The 22,898-nt window shown below is 41.1% G+C and overlaps 1 protein-coding gene across 3 annotated transcripts in view; it reads right to left on the bottom strand.

Moving 5' to 3' along the window:
- PTPRB (protein tyrosine phosphatase receptor type B) overlaps nt 1–22,898 on the bottom strand; it is a 75,596-nt gene that overhangs the window by 28,795 nt on the left and 23,903 nt on the right. For all 3 annotated transcript variants that reach the window (XM_081878730.1, XM_081878731.1, XM_081878732.1), the window contains 11 exons: nt 21,944–22,201; nt 19,951–20,214; nt 18,992–19,261; nt 11,787–12,047; nt 11,198–11,464; nt 8,298–8,561; nt 6,976–7,239; nt 5,729–5,992; nt 3,474–3,737; nt 2,058–2,327; nt 855–1,118 (listed from right to left, as the gene is read on the bottom strand). In XM_081878730.1, coding sequence (XP_081734856.1) covers nt 855–1,118; nt 2,058–2,327; nt 3,474–3,737; nt 5,729–5,992; nt 6,976–7,239; nt 8,298–8,561; nt 11,198–11,464; nt 11,787–12,047; nt 18,992–19,261; nt 19,951–20,214; nt 21,944–22,201 — 2,910 coding nt within the window. The remainder of the gene's footprint in view (nt 1–854; nt 1,119–2,057; nt 2,328–3,473; nt 3,738–5,728; nt 5,993–6,975; nt 7,240–8,297; nt 8,562–11,197; nt 11,465–11,786; nt 12,048–18,991; nt 19,262–19,950; nt 20,215–21,943; nt 22,202–22,898) is intronic.

Raw genomic sequence — 22,898 nt, 5'->3', positions numbered from 1 at the left:
CACCCAGAGCAGGCCATATCCCTTCCATCTGGTCTAGGGAGCCACCCACCAATAATGCCTCAGTCTTGTCTGGATTAAGCTTCATTTTACTGGCTCTCATCTAGTCCATTACCAAGGCCAGACATCAGTCTAGCATTTCCACTGTCACACCAGCAGATGTAAAAGAGAAGTAGAGCTGTGTGTCATCAGCATATTGCTGAAAACAACTGAACTGGTTGCCCTCCCCTAGATCCACCTTTGTGTACATCAAACACATGCCCAGTTAAGCTTTAGCCAAATTGGGGTTTGCCAACACGATAGTCCCATGGACTGCAAGAAGATCAAACCTATCCATTCTTAAGGAAGTCAGCCCTGAGTGCTCACTGGAAGGACAGATTGTGAAGCTGAGGCTCCAATACTTTGGCCATCTCATGAGAAGAGAAGACTCCCTGGAAAAGATCCTGATGTTGGGAAAGATGGAGGGCACAAGGAGAAGGGGATGACAGAGGATGAGATGGTTGGATAGTGTTCTCGAAGCTACCAACATGAGTTTGACCAAACTGCGGGAGGCAGTGGAAGACAGAAGTGCCTGGTGTGCTCTGGTCCATGGGGTCACGAAGAGTTGGACACGACTAAATGACTAAACAACAAACAAACACAAATTTGAATCTTTGATCTGTTCCCTTGAAGAAATTCAAACTTCATTATTTGTTTTAGGATGCTTCTGAGAACCCTTCTATCAAGACAGAGGAAAGCAGTCTGTGTTTTATTTATTGGCAACTCCTCTGGCAATCCCTTCTTACAATTAAAGTAGCCCATTGAGGTTTTAAAAGTGTATCTCACTGCTGATAGATCAGCTCATTAGATACTTTTACCTGTTCTCCCAAAGATGGATGATTCATTAGTAAGCTTGCCACTGTGGGTAACAATCACCATTTTGTACAACCTTCCTTGTACTAAGTTCTGGAAAGAATACTGCTTGAGATTCTGGTCTCCTGAAGTTCTGTCCTGGAGAGATTGGTCTGGATTATATAGAAAGATTTCATATTTGTCCAGCTCTCCCTGAGAAGTTGTCCAGCTAAACGACAGGCGCCCAGTGGTCGTATTTGTGACCTTCAGATTTGTGGCAGCTGCTGGAGCTGAAATAAGAGAAGATATTGCATCCACTGTTGTAGCTTTTGGCAAGCAGTAAGAAATGGGCAGCAGAAAATGTCCTTTGAACCTCAGAAACTATGTTTATACATGTTTCATGCCAATATTTTCCTTCTATGTAGATTAACCCTTTGCTATCATTAAACACGACACATAGTTTAAGGGACATTCTCAGAATCATGAGTAGATTGTTTTGCATTTATTTATTTATTTATTTATTATCCTGCCTTTATTTGAATCAAAATCAAAGTAGTTAACAAACGCCAAAGAATGTGTAGTTAATGCAGTAATTTATTTAATAATTTTCGTGTTTGTGCAAAAATATTTGCTCAAGCCAAAATTAGTGCCAAAGAATTTTCATACGGTACTAAGATTACCCTTTTATCTGGGACAAAGTAAGCAAAACAGCAAGCAGAAGAAAATCATTTTCAGGCTGAATATACATTCTAGCCAATGTTGTTTTCGTATATTTTTAAATTGCATATTCTGGGAAAGTAAATGCTGATTTAAGCATCATGTGGCCCAAATCTGTTTTGCTAGATTTATATTTAGTATCCTCACTATCAGTTGCCTCCATCTCCTGCTCAAGCAAAGTTCTCATTAATTTCAGCTGAACCTTCTGACTGAACGAGGACAATCCATTTTACAGGTAGCTGCGGTACTGCAGGCCAGTCTCCAAAAGCTTAAGGGAGGGATGATTTAAGGAGTTATATTATTTGTATATGTGCTGACACATTTAAAACCTATTTGGGTGCCTCAGCTAAAAAGAAAGTAATTAAAAATAACAATATTCATTCATAAAGGTACAAATACAAATATTCACAATACACTTTCTAAGATATTAAAAACGGAGCAGGTCTTCTGGGATATTCTACGTTTATAGCCTCAGTTATTTTGCTGTCCCCTAATAAAAATGCTGGAATTACCTGTTCGGCCTTCAGTTTCTGCCCGACGGCTGAAGAGGCCACCGCTGACTGTCAATATTTGTACTTTATACTTCTTCCCTGGTGTTAAATCTTCAAATTTGTGTTGCTTAGCAGTAGCTGGCTCTGATTTGTTGCTCAGAGGGATGCCGTGCTCAGTCAGAAGCAGGATGTCGTAACGTTCAGCCACACCAGCAGCGCTTTGCCAGGTTACAACCAACGAGTAACTGCTGTATGCATTATCTGCATGTAATTTCTGAACAGGAGCAGGGACTGGGAACAATGGTTTAAAAGGTGAGGCTCATCCATGCGTCTTGAAAATTATTAACTAATTAGTTGTGAACACACACATACACTACACACACACACACACAAAATTGTTATCAAATTCAGTCAACAAGATCTCTTGTTCAGGCCAATCTGTGTCATCTTCCCATTTCCTTAGCACACAGAATATTTTGTAGTCTTTTGTATCCATCCTCATTAAAATTATATTTTGCAAGACACAGCAGAGTGGGGGTGACATACATATCCATTCTGGTTCAACCAGGAGTCATGCATATTTATTCAGACCTGAGTTTAGCTAGATGCAAATAGTGCTCAAAAACTGATGTACAGTGTATTATTAAATGTCAGGCCTAATAATCTAGTAAAGTTTTTACTGATTTAATGATTGAGAAATTCAGTATAAACGTATTTACATTTTTTTTAAAAAAACACACCTCAGTGGGAGGGTGCCTTTCTGAAGATCTTGAAGAAGTGAAATCTTTTCTCTTTGAGATTCTGTAAATAATGTTTAGCATTCATTGGCCATATTCAGACAATCATATCAAGGTGTAATGAGCCAAGCTAGGAACAAGCCTTTTCACAGCATTTATAACTATCATTTCCTTTTCTATTCAAACTGGGACACGGAGGTTACCAGCTCTGAAACAGATCAGTATATTAACCCACAGTTTGACTTTGGTTTTAATATTCTGACTTGTGCTGGAGCAGGTAACTACGATTTTTTAAAAAATGATGAGAATTTACTCATCACTGTTCTGAGATCATGAACTTACAGAAATAATGGATGAGATTCACCTAATGAACCGTGTCAGTGGAAGCCTTGCACAGGGGTGTCCACTTGTGCAATGGGGTTTCCCATACCCCAAGAAACAGGCTCTGGAGAATCAAGAAAAGCCCCAGATAGCACACTGGGGGAGGGGACCGTTCTACCTGGCAATCTGATATGCTTGTGCAGATAGAATGTTTGTAACTGTGCAACGCTGAATTCCACTCAATGAATTTTAGCCTGTGAACCTAAAATTGCAACTGAGTTGTTCTCTTTCCCCTTCCCCATTCCTTTGTGCTGTTCAACAGGAAACTGAACGGTCTTCTTAATTATTTTGCCCTCCTTTGATTCAGGGAGAAACTTACTTGTTCGCCCAAAGGCTGTTGAGTTGTTGTGCAAAGTTCCGCTCCTTGTCTGTACAACAACCTTGTACAGCTCCCCTGCTTCCAGTTTGTTAAATGTGTGATCGTTCACATTTTTGGAAACGGTCTGGGTATCAAGGGGGTGGTTCTGATGGAATATTGTGACCGTGTAGGAATCAACATCTCCTCCTGCATGGGTCCAAACCACTTTCAAGCTGTTCGTCATTCCGTTGGGTGAAATATGAATGTTTTTGACAGCGCTTGGAACTAAAGAGGAGGAAATACCAACAAGAACGGCCAAAGAAGTCAATAAGTATTTTGTTACCATGCTAATTATTTTGTTAAAAGTTGTGGTTAACAAAATTATGAAAGCTAGATAATGACCAGACCACAAGATATGGAAGGCTTTTACCTTGTGATTTTTGTAACAGAGTATTAAAAGGTTGGAATTAAAGCAGGATGCAGGAATGGCACAGTCAAGTTGGACAGGAATGGCAGATCTCTGTCCATGAACCCACAGAAAGCACATGGTCATGACAAGTGGCATTTCAGGATATGGTGGTAACAGGATGAGAGAAGGTTCCATAATCCTGCACCTGACTGCATATATAGCCAGAGTCCTATGCTGAGATGGCAGTTAACATTCTGGGTGCAGCTGCGCACTGCTGTTCTGTGCTGCTGCTTTGTTACTTTGTCATTGGTGGTTTTATTTTACGATTTCAATGTAAATGCTACTTGTTTTCATTGCGGCACTCACCATGGGACCATTCAGCAAAGGTTCACTTAATATTATATAGTTACGATACAGAGAACGAGAAAGAGAGAGACAGAAACACACAGAGAAAGATACAAAGAGGCTGTCGAGAAGTGACGAGCTAAAAAGGCAAGTGCCAGAGGGAGAGACAATAAATAATTTGAACTTGTTATATAATGGGCCGTATTATACATGGCAAAGGGAGACCCGAGTCTTTAAAAAACATGACTGGCCTAATAGCAGGAGGTAGCGGGTGAATGTAAAGTGATCAAAGGGACAGGCAGTTGAAGGTTGATGACCATTCCTGTCAGATGGTGGTGGTGGTTGCTCATGAGTAACCAGGCAGGACTCCGACCTGTCTTTTGCAGGTTTTATTGGTGCAAAACTATTTACAGTGCAGAACCACCGAGTTCATGTCTGTCTTAGTCACTTGCAGAATCCGGGAGCAGCCCCTTCCGGCTTCTCCCCCAACATAAGAACTTCGGCACCCCAAGCCTCCGCCTCCCTTCCTTGCGTTTTACCCTTCTGCGCAAGGTGGGCGACGGAAGAGGCGTGTTTCCCTCCTGGCCAGCCTGGCAAGGTGAGGTGCTGGGGCTCTCAGTAGCATCCTCTGGCCCTTTCCCCTCTTCTCCACTGGAGGTGGGGCTTTCCCCACCGCAGGAAGAGGAACTACTTCGCAGGATTTTCGGAGGCTCCCTGTATCCCAACAGCCCCTCTGCCTCCCTCTCCTGTTCTGATGGCAGACCCCTGACAATTCTCATCTGCTAATAATTCTTCTACCCAACTTTCTTTCTACCACGCAGGTTTGTTTCCAGCACTAGAGTTTGACTGAAGGAAAAATGAATTTAGGGGTTATAAGGTAAAGGTAAAGGGACCCCTGACCATTAGGTCCAGTCGTGGCCGACTCTGAGGTTGCGCCACTCATCTCGCTTTATTGGCCGAGGGAGCCGGCGTACAGCTTCCAGGTCATGTGGCCAGCATGACTAAGCCGCTTCTGGTGGACCAGAGCAGCGCACGGAAACACCGTTTACCTTCCCACCGGAGTGGTACCTATTTATCTACTTGTACTTTGATGTGCTTTTGAACTGCTAGGTTGGCAGGAGCAGGGACTGAGGAATGGCTGCTCACTCCATCGCGGGGATTTGAACTGCCGACCTTCTGATCGGCAAGTCCTAGGCTCTGCGGTTTAACCCACAGCACCACCCGTGTCCCATTTAGGGGTTATACAGTGATGGGAAAACAAGATGGCACAAAGTGAGTGAGTCAGTACTCCTTACTTGCATGCATCCTTTCCACTTTAAATCACCACTCCATCCCCAGTTTTACATGTGACTGAGGCAGAATAATGTTTAAAGACACAGGTCTGTCTGTGTCTTGAGTGGTGAGAAATGGCACTTGTGTTTCTCAGTCTGACCTACCAGTTTCTGAAAACTTGCAAAAAATCACATTGTAACGTACCAGCACAGACAGACTCAAAATCTGTTTGATATACACTTTTCCTAACCTGTCAGTCCTTGTATAAAAGTAGCTCGTTCTGCTTTTCCACTAATTGTGATGACAACAATTTTGTAAAGGCGTCCTGGAGTTAGAGATGTGAACCTGAATTCTTCAAAGGTGTTTTCAAGGTGATTGGGTGGGAAAACCTTCATGTCGTTGAACAGAAGCTGTATTTCATACTGATCAACATCGCCATCAGCTTTGGACCAAGTAATATACAGCTCTTCAGTGCTTTTACCGCTTAGAGTCAATTTCTTTACAGATTCTGGGACTGGGAAAGGAATGACAGGACATTGTCAGGCAGCAATAATGACTATTACTGAAATAGAAATAAACTGACCACAAAGGTATATGAAGTGCCAATACATTGCTGAAAGCAATTATGTGTGGAGCATAAAAGTCTAGTTTGTGGAAAAACAAAGTCACAGATATATTTGCATACGTATAATTTCTCATAGGCTCACACAATTTTTGTAAATACATGTCTGCATGGTGACATATATTAATTTATTAATAATACAAACTTGTGATATAACAATTTGGAGAATAATAATAATAATAAAAAAATTTATTTATATCCTGCCCTCCCCAGCCGAAGCCGGGCTCAGGGCGGCTAACAACAATAAAACAGTACAAAAGTACAGCACAAACAACACTCTAAAATCATTCATTATAAAATTAATACCAAACTTCAATGAATGGTTAATGACACTGATTTCAATAAGATACACTGATGATACCTGGGATAAACTACTACGATGTTGTAGGGCCATGTTCAATTTTTTTGAACTTTCAAATTCCAAAAATGAGGGGAATTTGCTAAAAAGTGGGTACATGACTCGGGAATTCAAAAGATATTTAATTTAAATTAATATAATTTAGTTTTGCTTGGTAAATAAGGTGTGTGTAAAACTGCATAGAAATCATTAAAAATGATTGCCAAGTACTTGCAGTTATATTAATATAATTTACATATTTTGCATTACCTGACATTTTCAGAAAGTAAAATTAAAAATTCTTCAGTTTTCTGAAAACAGTTTCATTGTTTCTCAGTCAACATAGACTTACCAAGCTAAATGTTGTCCAATTACAAAAATAATAGCAGATTTGAATTCCCCACCCCGAAAAACGTATTTTGAAGACCCCTCACTGAAGAAATTTGCAAAAACTGTAACACTGGATATTTAAAAATTAAATTGGACGTTTTCAACATTGAGAAAATATTATTATTATCCACCTGGAGCATTTATTTACCTGTCCTTCCACTGGCTCTTTCACTAGTCTCATATTTTCCACTTTTTGTGCTGACCGTGACACTATAAAGTCTTCCTGGAACCAAGTTAGTGAACACACTTTCGTTTTTATCCTTGGGGACGGTTTTTGTTTGGATGAAGTCATTGTTGTGCTTGATGATCACTTCATAATTATCATAGTCTCCTGTGGCGTGTTGCCAAGACACCTTTAAATAGTCACTTCTTGCAGAATTGCTCACTGTAAGTCCCTGGACGCTTGAAGGCACTGAAAAGATAGAACACACTCCAACGTGTCCTGATTTCAGAAATAATAAATGTGCATTGCAGACTGAGGCTAATTTGAGAAAGAAATTGGAGTGTGTGTGTGTGTGTGTGTGTGTGTGTGTGTTGGGAGTGGAGAGAAGACAATGAAGCCCAGCCAGATCCAGCTGTTGTCATGCATAGTTAATGTGACTAGATGGGCCAAAATGTGGATGGAGATGTAAGTTCAGACCCCATCCAGATTCAACTGAAAATAAGATGACAACATTCACATTTTTTGCCTACAATTCCTGAATCCCAATCCAGCAAGTGATATATGTTACTTGGACCAAGGTAGGCATGTTTATTTCAGGGGTGGCAAACTTTGGCCCTCCACATGTTACTGAACTACAATGCTCATCATCCCTCACCATTGGGCCATGCTTGCTGCAGCTGATGGGAACTGTGGCTGAGTAACATTTGAAGGACAAAAGGTTTCTCACCCTTGTTTTATTCGGACATGTGAAATCTGAGCAAAGAGACAAACTACCTCTGCTATGGATTCTCTCTCAGTCTCAGGTTTCCTGAGATATAAATGACCTTTAACAAGGGATCTTTTGCAAGTAGATTTCAGGAGAAATAGACACCTGAGACTGCAATTGATGTGTGACTCAGTGGGGCTTACTTCCAAGTAGACATGCATAGGATCGTACTGTTCCATGTCCTTGTCCTTTACTGCCTTGGTATAAAATGCATTTCACTGGAAAATGTGCATGCAAATATTTCTAAGCTACGAATGTCTATTTTTAAAAATGTTTTTTTCCCCTTTTGTACACTTTCCCTAGAATATAATTAAACATTCTTATGAAGAAGTCGTTTGAAATCATTTGACATGTTGCTTTTAAGATTAGAGGGACCAACATCTACAGCAGATGTTGTTCCTCAGTTGTCATATCATTTCCCTCTTTTCTGATTTACCCCATGCTCCCTGCAGTTGTATAAATATATATATGCCTAGGAACAGTGACATGGTTTCTCTGTGACTGCAAGTATATCGTATACCTCTTTCCTTCACCTTTTTACCTGTTCTTTCCTGACTGAAGGATTGCTTTTCATATTTTCCACTCTTTGTAGTTATTGTCACATCATAGAGTCGCCCAGGAGTGAGGGTGTTGAAGGAACATTCATTGGCAGATTTTGCAATGGTGACAGTATGAACAGTCTGCCCTTTATGAGAGAGTGTTACCAAATAGCTGTCTACATCTCCAACAGCTGGCAGCCAGGAAATACTGAGGTAATCGCTCCGCCCTGAATTGTTCACTGTTACTCCGCTTACACTGGAAGGAACTGTACAACAAAGCATTAAAACAAACATGTGTTTTCAGTGTATTTAGAGAAATTCCTTATGCTGTATAACAGGACTTTTTTTTTCTTATAGTGGACCGAAACCTAATACAGTGGTACCTCGATTTAAGAACAGCCCTGTTTACGAACTATTTGGTTAACGAACTCTGCAAAACTGGAAGTAGTGTCCTGGTTAGCGAACTTTACCTTGGTCTAAGAATGGAAGCCAAATGGTGGAAGGGCACCGGCGGCGGGAGGCCTCATTAGGGAAAGCGCGCCTTGGTTTAAGAACGGTTTCAGTTTAAGAACGGACTTCTGGAACGGATTAAGTTCATAAACCAAGGTACCACTGTACATATTTCCTGCAGGTGGCTATGATAAAGGCTAATATAATACTTTTATAACTTTTAAAACCACCTCTTATATGTGAGAAATATACAGTTTGCATGCACACATGGTATAAGTGCTGTTCACTGAGTCAGCAAATTCTTAAGAGCAATATGCAGCTAAGTCACAGAACATAAACGAAACATCAAAGTCCCTGGAATTTTATTTACAATTTTGAAGAGGGAAAACCTCCCCCAGAAGAAAGCCAAACTCAACCAAAGAAATACAGCAAGCACCTGAGTAACACAACTTACTAATTTCACAAGAGGCTGTTGTGCATTAAAACTGGTAAAAGCATCACAGCAGATAATTCTAAGAATTACATAGAAATATTGAGAGTTTCCCACCCTCTAGTGGAAAGAATTATGAATAATTTTCTAAGAGGTGAAACAAAGTTTATGCAGGTCAGCCCTGTAGCCACCCTTTCTTGTTAGGACAACAAGCGGATACCAAAACGTGTTAAAGCAAACAAAATAGTTTATGCTATATCAAAGAAATTTAAAAAAAACTAGTGTGGTGTTTGTTTTCTTGAAAATTCAGTTCTAATTTTGTATCTCAATGACAACAATTTTAAAAAGCCAACTTTAGAAACAGAGTATGTTACAATGCCATCACAGGCAGATATTTAAAGAGTGATGAGAATAATATGCATATCTTTTCCTTTTTGAATTCAATGAGACCGAGTCCTTAACTTTGTGCAGTATTTGCTGCATAATAGACTTCCTTTCAGAAACTTATAAAAATGCTTGATAAACATGAAATAAAATGGGTGCTATATAAAGGAACAAACTAAGCAACTGGAAACTAATTGTGGAAAGCATTTGGATTTTTTAAAAAAACTGGTTGCTGGGTGGACTTATTTGTCCAGAAACTCTGAAAAGGCCTCATGCTGAGTTGCATACATTGGAAAAATAGGAAATTAGGCCTGAGTTACAGCCTAGGTGGCCAGCCAGCTATTGGGCACAGCACAGTTTCTCTTCTTCTAGGACTGTTTTCATTATCTCCCATTAAGCCTCAAGAAAAAAGCTTCTATGATTGTGAGTATAGTAGTGCTTTAAAAGGATAATTTAGGATAATTTTTTCCCCAGGTCACTTTAAGCTCTCTCATTATTTCACCCTTTATCAATAAACACCCAATGCTCTTCTACACATCATAATAACTGCAGAAGAAAGAAACTCTTTAATTCTTACAGCAGGCAAACAAACGTGCTTTATCACTGTCTTTAAACAGCTGAAACTGAAAAGCAGAACAAAGGGAAGTCCAAGGGGTGGAGTTTAACTCCAGCCCCTAGGTACAATGGCCTAACATTTAACACTTCAATGTTCATGTTACTATATATGCTGCTGTTGTCAGGGTCATTTCTTATAGGGTGACTGTGATCATGAAAAATCCACACTCAATCAGGGGAAGTCTTCAGTCAGGAGGGGCTGGGGAGGCTCTTCCAGATTAGGCTTTGTTGTCCTGTTCTCTGTCGTTCTTGAATTGGAGACTGTCATGTTATAATTTAAAAAATAAATTAAAAATCTGGGAGGGCGTGAAGCAGCATTTTGCCCCACCTTGGCTGCAGAGCTAAGCTAGATGTGTTTAGTTCTCCCAAGAATTACCAGAAGTAATATGCATGTGTATGTATATGTATGTATATATATGTGTGTGTGTATATATATGTGTGTGTGTGTGTATATATATATATATATATATGGCCACATCCCAATGGGACATATTTCCAACATATACAAAACACTCAACAAATAAACTCCACTCCTAAATGCTTCAGTTCTGCTACTGACAAACCTTTAGTTAAAAAAAAATGTGTCTGTCATTTTTTTAAAAAATCAGTTTTTTATCAGCTATGTTTTAAAGATCACTGTCATATTAATGGTCAGTCATGACACATTCTTGCGATCCCTGCATTTTAGTGATGATACAGAAGGTCTTTGAACTAAAGACATTCTCTCTCTCTCTCTCTCTCTCTCTCTCACACACACACACACACACAAATGCATATATGGCTGGAACTGAGAAGCTCAAGACTAGAGAACCCATGATGCTGTGCAAGTGTGGATAAAGCACAATATACAAAACACGCGGAACCTTTTGCTGAATTGAACTATGAAACAACAGTGAAACATGGCTGCACATGGAGGAAAGCTAAAGCACTGAGTGATATATTTTTGTGGGATGGAAAATAGAACACTGCCTGTGATTTTCACATTTTTCTATCTCAACAAAGCTTTCATTTATTCCCCTTTACCTGTTCTCCCTTCTGCAATTGCTTGTCTTGAAGATACTCCTCCACTAACCGTGGTGACAACCACTGAGTAGAGCCCTCCAGGTTTTAGAGACTGGAAGTGGTATTTGTTGGTGTCGCTAGGAACACTTTCATTTTTTATGACAACGTTTTCATGAATGAGTAAGACTTGGTAAGAATCCACATCTCCGTGGGCCCTTATCCAGCTGGTGAATAGGCTGTTGCTTGTTCCTTGGTTTGCCACATTTAAACTTGTCACTTGTGCCGGAACTGCAATTGAAGGCCAGAATCGTGGTCAATGAACAGATAAAAGATTATTTATCCTAAACAAACCCAACAACCCTAACAGCTGCAACAATACAGTTATGTATATTGATTAAAACACCACAATGTCGTTCACAATAGTTTTGAGTGTGCACATCCCCTACTTTTAAAAAGACATAGAATCATAGAACTGTGGAGTTGGAAGGGACCCTGAGGCTCATCCAGTCCAACCCTCTGCTATACAGGAATATCAAGTTCCCACAAAGCAAAACATGATGCTTGCTGTTTAAGGAAAGCTCGAAGAAACATTATGCCAACCGTATGGTACCTGTGCGTCCCACAACAGAAGTCCTATTGCTCAGATCCCCACTTATGCTGGTGACTGTAGCCGTGTACTTCCGTCCAGGTAACAGGTCTGTGTAAGTGAATTCTTTGGCTTCTTTCGCAAGAGCCTTGTTTATGACCGTGAGGCTTCTGTCTCCCAGTGAAACCACATAACCATCCCACTCAGCCAGAGGCGTCACCCACATGATGGTGAGAGAGGATTCATTGGCGTGCTTTACACGGAGCTGGAGAACTGGCTGTGGAGCTGTGGGAAAGAGAAACAGGGGGGGGGGGGAAGAGAGAGGAATACTTAACACCAGATGAGCCATAGCAAGAGGGGATTTCACAACCCGACAAAATATGAATACCGTTACACATTTCAGCTATCATGCTAATGCTCAATGCGGAACTTGACTGCAAACAATGGGCTGAACCATAGTACAGTGGTGCCCCGCAAGACAAAATTAATCCGTTCTGCGAGTCTCTTCGTCTTGCGGTTTTTTCGTCTTGCGAAGCACGGCTATTAGCGGCTTAGCGGATTAGCGCTATTAGCGGTTTAGCGGTTATTAGCGGCTTAGCGGCTCTTAGCGGCTTAGCGGCTCTTAGCGGCTTAGAAAAAGGGGGGGGGGAGGGAAAAAACTCGCAAGACGAAGCAAGCCCATAGGGAAATTCGTCTTGCGAAGCACCTCAAAAGACGGAAAACTCTTTCGTCTAGCGAGTTTTTCGTCTTGCGAGGCATTCATCTTGCGGGGCACCACTGTAGTTACGATTTCTGTTACAGGAAAATAGATACAATGGATTAAAAGTGAATAATCGTTACATATGTCCCAACAAACTGATGACAGTTGGCAACATTAGTTAGTGAACAGACATTGATTAAAGCAGCTGTGATACTATCTGTATTCTACTCAGCTTGCTGTGTTTCCTCTACAGGTTACTTTATTATTATTATTTACATTTCTATTCCGCTTTCTATTTTTTTAAAAAAAAAAATCTCAAAGCAGTTTACAACACATGGAAACATCAAATAAATAAATAAAAATCCAAAATAAAACATTACTGAAGAAAGTCAAATATATATATATATTTTTAATAATATTTATTAGAAATTTCCAATTACAACAAAATAAAAAGAAAAACAAAACATCCGAATTTAAAATCTTATTTTCAATAACATATTTCCAGGACTTCCCCTCCCCTCCCCCTCTTGTATTCCAATTCTTACAAATAAATTCAGCAAGTTCTTATCCCAGATTTTGAACTTATTATCATTAGCCCAATTTTAAAAATATTTTCCCATCCCCTAAAATCGACCTGTTCCCTTCCATGCGTTCCCCCCTTTGATATACAATACAGATTAAAATAATCAAATATAATTAATTAGGATAAAATTATAAAATATAATTAAAATAATCAAATATCATTTTACGCCCTTTGGATTCCAAATTTCCCTCCCCCCTTTCCCGGTTGCGTTCCCAATGTTCATCAAAGTCTGATGTCTTCCTGGAGCTCCCACATCTATCTAGGCCATAGTCCTTTACCAGTCATCTTTAATTTCGAATGTCCAATCTTGGAAGGAGTCTATCTCAAAAAGGCCCATTTCTTCCATCCAGATTTTTATATTTAGGAGTAAAAACTCCAATTTTATTTCTTTAGACCTTTCAAATCTGGATGTCCCAAATGTTCCCACTTCCAACTTTATCCAATTCTTGTTGTTCTTGTTGTTCTTGTTGATCTCTCTCCTCCTTTTTTTTCCCCCCCTGCTCTCCTGCACAAATGTTCTAATTCCAAAAGCTTCTAATTCCTCTGCAGAGGCTCTGTTATTCAGGAACAAAACATTATGCCAAGTCCCTTCCATTCTTCAATAGATAAATCTATTGTCTCCTTTAGTGTGTAGACCTCTGTAGACAAAATAGTGTTCCATTTCTGCAGTTTCCCAGGAGATAAAAAGTTCTATTCAGATTCCAAGCCAACAATACTTGTAATATCCCTCAGCTCCTCTAGGTGGATTGCAATAACTCAATTCCCTTCCAGATCACGCCCACCAGTCAAAATAACTTGTTATTCCTTGTTTTAACCAATTTGTATCCAATTTATAACAAATGTAACCGGCAAAGTCCTCGTAACAAAGTTCTCATTTTTGTTCTTCCGCTTTGACAGCTCTTTGACAGCTGTCAAAACCTCTCTTTCTCTTCTCCCGGCGCTCTCACAAATCGCTCCCAGGATTCGGGGGGGGGGTTGTTTTTTAGTTCAATTCCACCTTTCTCCTCCAGCTCAGTCTTATAATTTTCCATCGTGAAGTTAGTAACTTTGTCAAAATAGGGTTGCACTCGATCTTAGTTGTCAAATCCATTACTTTAACTCCTCTACAACAAGGGGGGGGGGGCTGACTTCCTTTTTGTGCCTCCCCCGCTCGCTCCGGATTTTTAAAAAATTTATCCCCCTTTTTAATCCAGGTTCCAATTACTCACGGGTTATTCTTTTAAGTCCAAATTTTCAATAGAAGAAGTCAGCGCTCTCCGTCGAATGGCATGCGGCTTCGCTCGGCAGGGGAAGCGGAGGACTCAAAGCACCACCCCCCCCCTGTCACCTGTTCCGCAGCCTTTAAAAAGGCTCCTTCGCGGGTCGGGGGGGGGGCGCAAAAGGTGCCAGCCGAGTCACCATGTCCATGGGTTTCAGCGCCCATGGTTTTTGAGGGTCCCCGCGTCGTCGGCGCGGTAGGACCCGAAGAAAGTCAAATATAAAGCGTACATTCGAAGCGACATAATTAATAGGAAACTTAAAGATTATCTTAAAGATTCCGAAACAAATCATTACAAAGGAGGCCGACTACATTTAGTGCAGCAAAGTTCACAAACAAAAAGCACTGAGCATTTCAAAAGAAAACATTGCTAAAGGAAGTCTGTTATAAAATGCGCATTCAAAACAGCACAATTAACCAGAGAATAAAATAACATCTTAAGCACAGTGTTTGCGACTCATAATATCAACATGAGATGGGCACCAATTCTCACTGCTTCTGTAGGGTGGTAGCTGCCCCACACCACCGCCAGACATGCCTAGCAAAAACATTCAGGAAAGCTGCACAGATGGGCCTCATCCATAAGTCAGAAGAGAAAAAGCAGCCATGCAGAAGCAATTTCAAGCAACCCCCACACCCTAGCCAAATGAATACAGGAAACAGCCATATGTTTATTAAGCCCAGTAATAGCTATTCTGACAGGTAATAGCTCTCAAAAAGAAGTATTTTAAATTACTTGCAACCTGATCCTTTTTAACAGAGGATGCCAAAGACTGAGGCTGGGAGTGGGATGGGACTTCTGCATGCAATTCCTCATTCTGGCACTGCCGGGGTTGGACTACATGATCATTAGGATCCCTTCCAATTCTATGATATGATCTACCACAGAGTTACGGCCCTTCCCCAGTGAGAAACACCCCATCATAACCATGCTTCAGCTCACAGCTTTCAAAACCTGTGTAGTTTACTTTTTGCAGATTAGCAAGTTGCTTTTTCAAGGAGCTTTCCTTTTCCTTTTAAAGCACAATACTTTTATTAGGTGAACCCAAATATCACCGTGTGCAAGCACTTTAGTTCTCCAGAAAGTTAGAAAGCCTGGCTTCATTTACCATCTAGCTTCATGAAGAGTTATGGAGAACTCAAAAGCTTGCATGCTATTTTGTGACTTTTTGGCAGGACTGATGAAAGTTACTGCCCTAATGTGGATTTTGGAAATTTTCTTATGGGCCAGTGTGGTTACCTTTACTTTTTGTGTTTCTTTTGGTTTTCTGTCTGCAAGTTACTATTAGAACAGGCTTTATTCTCTTGCTATTAAATGAAAACGCATGTGTTAAGTATCAAAGATGACAATTAAGCTCCATCTGCTATTTAGCTATGCTATTAGGATTTAACAACATAGCTCCTAATTTATGAAAGGCTTTAAACAGAGTACAATGTGTGTGGGAGGAACATTTGTTCAGCTATTCAACAAATGGAGTGTTCACTCATGAAAATTCACAATCTGTATGTAATCAGATTTTAAACTAAACTAAACTAAACTGAACAAATCAAAAGGTATGATCCAGTGATTTACAGAAATGTCTGGAAGTTTCTGTGAGATGCAGGATTCTGCATCTGCATCTAATTGGCTTCAGTTTCTTAAAACAGCACAGAACACTTTTTATCAACTGAGACTTGAACTCAAGAGCCTAACCGTATAGCTCTATTTAGTAACACCATTTTATTCATCTCCTATGTGGAATGACTAAAACAGGCACGAGACACCATAAGTACTGTCTCTAAATGGGAACGTTATTGTTACCGAATAGCAGTTTCCCTCCACTAAGTTAAAAGGATTTGCTTCAGAATGACATCAAAAGGATGCTTGTTGAACTTTGCAAGATCACAAAATGACTATGAATAGCGCATTCCTACAATCCACAATAATCTGGCATTCTGTGGTTATGAAAAAAATATGGTGTCAAAGAGTCAAAAAGCATGCAACGTCTAAAGAATCAAAAGGGAGGGTGTAGCAGGAAAAATAATCAACACGAGGTGTAAGATAAGGCACAGTTTCCCACCCTGATTTCTTATACACCCTTCTATCTATTGTTTTCCAGGCTACTCCCTTCCTTTTTGTAAATTTTGAATACTTGGCTTGCTGCACACAGCAATAGCTTATTTCAGGAGGAGGCAAATTCCATTTCATGGGCCAGTTATGGTTAGTCTCCAAGGCTTTTTTATGCAGGGCAGTTTCTTGTCAAAATGATAAGAAAACCAATTTTCAGTTCATTAATAATAATAATAATAATATCTAAACCTTGTGCTTAAATAAGTATCAGTAGGTGACAGGAGAAATCACAATGTGATCTTCTGTTCCAAAAATCACCCTCCTTTAGATTAATGACCGCACAACAGGCAAGCATAAATGTATATACTATCAATACTTCTTCTGTTTGATTTTTATACAATACCAACAATGTGGCAGTTTGGGGGAGGTTCTCATCATTCAGCACCTATTTGTTCTCTCTGTTTCTGTCAAATCAATTCACAGGAACTGATGTAGAAACATAGGGTCCGCTTGCCACACACCCCAGCCCAGCCCGCCCGCCTTCCTCCAATTGTGACCCAAATAATCTGGTCCCTCCCAGTAAACCAGCTGCAGACAGCTTGCTCTGTTCTTGCCTGTGCTGTGCCCATTCTACTTTTCCTTATAACAATGCTTTTTCTTATAACTGAAGCATCTCACGCCTGCCATCACTGCCACTGCCAGAGACTGCTGCCATTGGAAAAGTATCCAGCAGGTAGGCATTCCTGCAGTTGTGCAATCAAACCACAGACCATGGACCTACTAGCCATTTCCCCTCTGTCAAGAACAGTGCTTTACGGCAGCAACAGCAGTGTGAGACTTGGGGGGCTGCATCTAGGGAGGTGGAAAGACACAGGTTGCCCGTGAGTGGTAGGTAAAATGTAAAATGTAAAGGACCCCTGGATGGTTAAGTCCAGTCAAAGGCTACTATGGGGTGCGGCGCTCAACTTGCTTTTCAGGCCAAGGGAGCTGGCATTTATCCACAGTTTTCCAGGTCATGGGGCCAGCATGACTAAACCACTACTGGTGCACGGAGGAACTTGACAGAAGCCAGAGCGCATGGAAACGCTGTTTATTTTTCCTCTGCAGTGATACCTATTTATCTACTTGCACTGGTGTGCTTTTGAACTACAGCGGACCCTCGGGTAACGTAACTTTCGGGTTGCGGACCCGGCAAACCCAGAAGTGTATATTTCCAGGTTTCGCCCCACGCGCATGCACAGAAGCACTCTATCATGCTGTGCGCATGCGCAGAGGGGGCACCTCATGTTGCAGACTTTTCGGGGTATGTAAGGACCCTCGGAATGAATTAAGCTCGTATCCAGAGGGTCCACTGTACTAGGTTGGCAGAAGCTGGGACAGAGCAATGGGAGCTCACCCTGTTGTGTGGATTCGAACCAACAAACTTCCGATCAACAAGCCCAAGAGCAAGAAACCAAAACCAACTTGGCAATGTTTCTTTCAGTAGTCATATGAATCAATGACCAGCATACCCATGACTAAACAAATAACGCTTCAGTCTCCCTTCCCTGGGGGGTTGTCTATATGAGTCTGTATTTCATGCTGTATCTATGTTATGGGTCGTTGGACCGTTATAAAGATTATTATTATTACTTGAAATATGGCCTTTTGTTTATTCTGGCCACATATATCCCATACATTTTAAGCAGTGTCATACCACTTTAAACAGTCATGGCTTCCCCCAAAGAATCCTGGGAACTGTAGCTTGTTTAGTTGCTGAGAGTTGTAAGGAGACGCCCTATTCCCCTGGCAGTGTTATAATTCCCAGCGTGGTTTAGCGATCTATGCATCTCCCCAGGAAAATTAGGAAATTGTAGCTCAGTGAGGGGAATAAGGGCATTCTAGGGACGCGGATGGCGCTGTGGGTTAAACCACAGAGCCTAGGACTTGCTGATCAGAAGGTCGGCGGTTTGAATCCCCGCGACGGGGTGAGCTCCCGTTGCTTGGTCCCTGCTCCTGCCCACCTAGCAGTTCGAAAGCACGTCAAAGTGCAAGTAGATAAATAGGTACCACTCCGGTGGGAAGGTAAACAGCGTTTCTGTGTGCTGCTCTGGTTCGCCAGAAGTGGCTTAGTCATGCTGGCCACATGACCCAGAAGATGTACGCCGGCTCCCTGGGCCAATAAAGCGAGATTTGCGCCGCAACCCCAGAGTCGACCACGACTGGACCTAATGGTCAGGGGTCCCTTTACCTTTACCTTTAAGAGCTCTTAGCGCCCTTAACAAACCATAGTTTCCAGAATTATTTGAGAGAAGCCATGGCAGTTACATGACATCCACTTAAAAGACGTCACATAACAGGTAATGCAAAAGTTTTCAGTCTGAGTAAACAATAGGTTGCTTATTATAAACGTGTAAAACTATACCTATCGCAATACGGACAGTGAAAATAAAATCTTTAAGCCACTTTCTCGTGACTGATCTCTACAGATACACTTAATGCTCATTGAATCTGCTCATGCAAACACAGCCAACGTTAGAATAGCATTATAAATCCACACATAAGCATTTCGCAAAGGCAAATGCATCCCATAATAGACTACATCTAATCACCCACAAACAATCTATCTGTCAGTTTTCAGGGTTTCTTTCTGACTTACCTGTCCTGCCTTTGCAGCGTGCTGTGTTCTTCAAGTCTCCACTTACGACAATAACTTCCACCTCATACTGTCTTCCTGGAATAAGCCTTAAACCAGTGATAATATATTCCCTTTGGTCTTTCTCCACTGTAGTATTCAGCAGCACCGTAGCATGGTCAAACAGCACAATACAGTACTTCTCCCAGTCTCCAGTAGGGGGCAACCAGTTCACTTTCAGAGCTCTTAACGAGCCCATGCTGTCAGCTTTCAGCTCTGAAACTTTCTGGGGAACTGAAACATATAATTTCAACAACATGAAACAGAAGACTGTGTTCTATCATGGAAGAGGTCATTGGTTCACAAGTGTACTTCAGTTAACAACCTTCTAGTCAATAGCTTCCCATATTTGTTCTCAAAATGACTAGGCAATACTGGAAGCATGAATTTAGCATTACTTTTCAATGCCCAACGAAAGAACAGTATATGGTTCTGTTTCCTGTATCAGGCCAGCAATGGAGGACAATTGTAAGGGAGGAATGGCAGGTGGGTGGGAATGCTTTTTTTTCCAGCTAGACTCTGAAACTAGAAGTGACCAGGCTGGGATGAAGAATGGCTGATACGTAGGGTCCTTGAACAGTGAACTGTTGTGGCACACTTAAGCATTCCTCTTGACAGCAGTTCTGTCCTGCCAGTACCCAACCCCACAGTCCAGACTGTCTCATCAAATGCAGGCCAGGGCCATGTGTTTTCTGAGATAATATCAAGATCTGTCCTGATCTTCCTTCAGAGGATATAACACGGACTTGCTAAAAGAAGGCTGCTGCAGATAGACCGGTCAGTAGAGAGAACTGCAAGTGGGTACAATGTTTTTGTATTCTACTGAAACCAAAATCTTGTCTTTCCCCATAATATCTCCTGTATGGAAGGTAATAGGTGGAAAACGTGAAAGTGTTTCTGATTAGAAAATTGTAGAAACGTACCTGTCCTGCCATATGCTGTCGCTCCAGTGAACAATTCACCACTGACTGTGTTGACATCAACTTGATAAAGACGTCCCGATACTAGTTTGTTGAAGTATGTCCCTGTAACATGTGACTCTAAAGATTTCCTTTCTTTAACAGATCCAAGATGAAACAAGGTGACGTTGTAGAAATCAAGGTTTCCTGGAGGCCCCTTCCACGTCACTTTTAGGGTATCCAAGCTGCCGTCATTAGTTACCAGCAAATCTAAAACTTTGGCTGGAACTATTTTTATAAAAAAAAGAGTAAGAAATTTATCGGCTGTGTAGACTTCAGAACTGTATGTAATACTGGAAACTAGGATAACAATGCACAGAACAGTAATAGATACTATGGCTGAGTACAAAAATGTTTCTCAAAATTTGGGAAATGATACCCTTTTAAGTGATTATTCACAAATCATTCATAAAGGGTAGCAATGGTGTTGACTCGGGTGACCTTTAGAGGCAGCAATGCCTTCACTAAATGGGCTTAATTGTTCCTCAGTGAAATCAGCAAATAGCCAAATCTGACAGCCAAATAGACTGTAACATCATCACATCTAGTACACAATCCCTATTTGTCTAGGAACACTTGTGGAAGGACAGAAGTGAGGAAAACAGCAGCAGTGAAGAGGAAAAATAGTGGATGCCATCTAGAAAGCAGCCTTGGAAATTGCACGATTAAATGGGTTTAGCAGGGTTTATCTTCTCTGTGTAACCAGGGGGTGGGAACCAGATTCAGCCAGTGAGCTGGGTCCCAAATTCCCCCACCCCACAGACTATCAACCACCATGCATTACATGACATTAGGTGATCTGACTTCAACATTCTGTCTTAGAGAAAATCCCCAATTACAGAGAATCTATAAAGTTGGAAGGGGCCCTAAGGATCATCTAGTCCAAACTCCTGCAACACAGGAATATGTAGCTGTCCCTTATGAGGATCGAACCTGCAACCTTGGCATTATCAGCACTACACTCTAACCAACTGAGCTATCCAGATTATAATGGCATAAGATTGCTAATTTATACCCCTCTTCATCCGAGGATCACAGGGTGGTTTACAGTTTAATTAGAATTCTTTGTTGATCTGACACAGGACATTTTGCGAAATGGCCCTACCACAGTGCTAGAGCATCTGCTTTGAACACAGATGGCCCCAGGTTCAATATGGTGTCACTGAGTCTACAGCAGCGATGGACAACATGTGGTTTGGGGACTCCAGTGGTTTTGGGACTCTAATTCCCAGTAGCTTCAACCAGCATGGCCAAGAGTCAGGGTTAATGGGAACTGCAATCCAACACCATTGGGAAAGCCACAGAATTTTGAGCAACCATATTTAACTGCTTTTGAAGCTGGCTTTTCGACTACTATCTAATATTTTTTTTTAAGGCAACAGTGCTTACACAAAACATCCAAGTGAAACGGTCAATGCACAGGGAGTCTAAAATATAAATGATGAATAGAGTTACCTTAATTCTGAGTCTAAACGAGTAAAGCGAATGTTCAGAAATACCTAGCATGTGCCAACTGCTGACTTTATTATATTCAGTTGCTCTGATCCAGCAATTGGCTGCTGTGGGTTGGATCTCTGATGTGTGCTCCTTGGACTCCTCCAAGGGGAATGCTTGGAGCTACTTCCATTACTGATGCGAGAGGGACAACCCATATATGCTGGTGACTCATATGCACTCAGATTTACACACGAGACTCTGAATTACACAAATCTCCTAAAGATCTCAAGCAGCTCGAGACTGCAGCCCTTCACATTTCCCCAAAAAATCTGCAGGCACTCCTTACAATCTCCTGCTCTGCAGTCAATCTATAGGGACATTTATATGAACAAATCTTTCAAATGTCGACTGCGATCCTCACAGGAGGCTAAGCTGTTAGATTTCTACTGAAAAATGTATTGGTAGTTTTATCCCCACACTCTCTGTTCTCTTATTCAAGGAAAGATCTGTAAAACCTTACCAGTCCTAAATAGTCTAAAATTGTAGTTCTCCAGCCCTGCAGCTTTGGAAATGACAGTGAGATTATACAGATGTCCTGGTGTTAGTCCTGAAAAATTGTATGCCAAATAGTGTTTCTCTAGATCCGTTTGTTGAACTGGACCATCTTTATCCAGCAAAACCAGCCCATATTGATCCACATTTCCAGCACCTGGCAACCACGAAACATGGATTGTTTCAGCCTTGACTAAGACCTGGATATTTTCTACTGGAGAAGGAGCTGTTAAGAGAGAAGGAGTGGGGAGGGAGAAAAATGGTTTACATACAAACAAAATTGTACAGCTGTTAAAATATTTAGGATTTGCAACACAAATGTCCTTAAAATATATTGCATATTTTACAAAACAAAGACTGTTATGCTTCACTCAAAATACTTATTTATGCTTAGAAGAGAAATCAAAATGGCTGCAATTAAAACAGAAAGCCATCCTAATGCTACTCTGATGCAATACCTGTTTAAATGGCTAGATGGGATTATGGATATCACTTCGCTGATTTTCAGTAACTAACCCGTTGTCATCTTTTTAATGCTTATTTCTTGTTTGATACTATGTTTTCACCATAGCCTTTTATGGGATATGAGAAATGCAAGTGGAATAATATTATTGTAAGGGTAAAGGTAAAGAGACCCCTGACCATTAGGTCTAGTCATGGCTGACTCTGGGGTTGCGGCCATCATCTCGCTTTATTGGCCGAGGGAGCCGGCGTACAGCTCATGACTAAGTGGCTTCTGGTGAACCAGAGCAGCACACAGAAACGCCGTTTACCTTCCTGCAGGAGTGGTACCTATTTATCTACTTGCACTTTGACGTGCTTTCGAACTGCTAGGGGGGAAGGAGCAGGGACCGAGCAATGGGCGCTCACCCCGTTGTGGGGAATCGAACCGCCAACCTTCTGATCAGCAAGTCCTAGGCTCT

The sequence above is a fragment of the Podarcis erhardii genome (genome assembly GCF_964252035.2).
Source record: "Podarcis erhardii genome assembly, chromosome: 10".
Lineage (NCBI taxonomy): Eukaryota > Metazoa > Chordata > Lepidosauria > Squamata > Lacertidae > Podarcis > Podarcis erhardii.
This window is presented reverse-complemented; position numbering and strand designations above follow the sequence as displayed.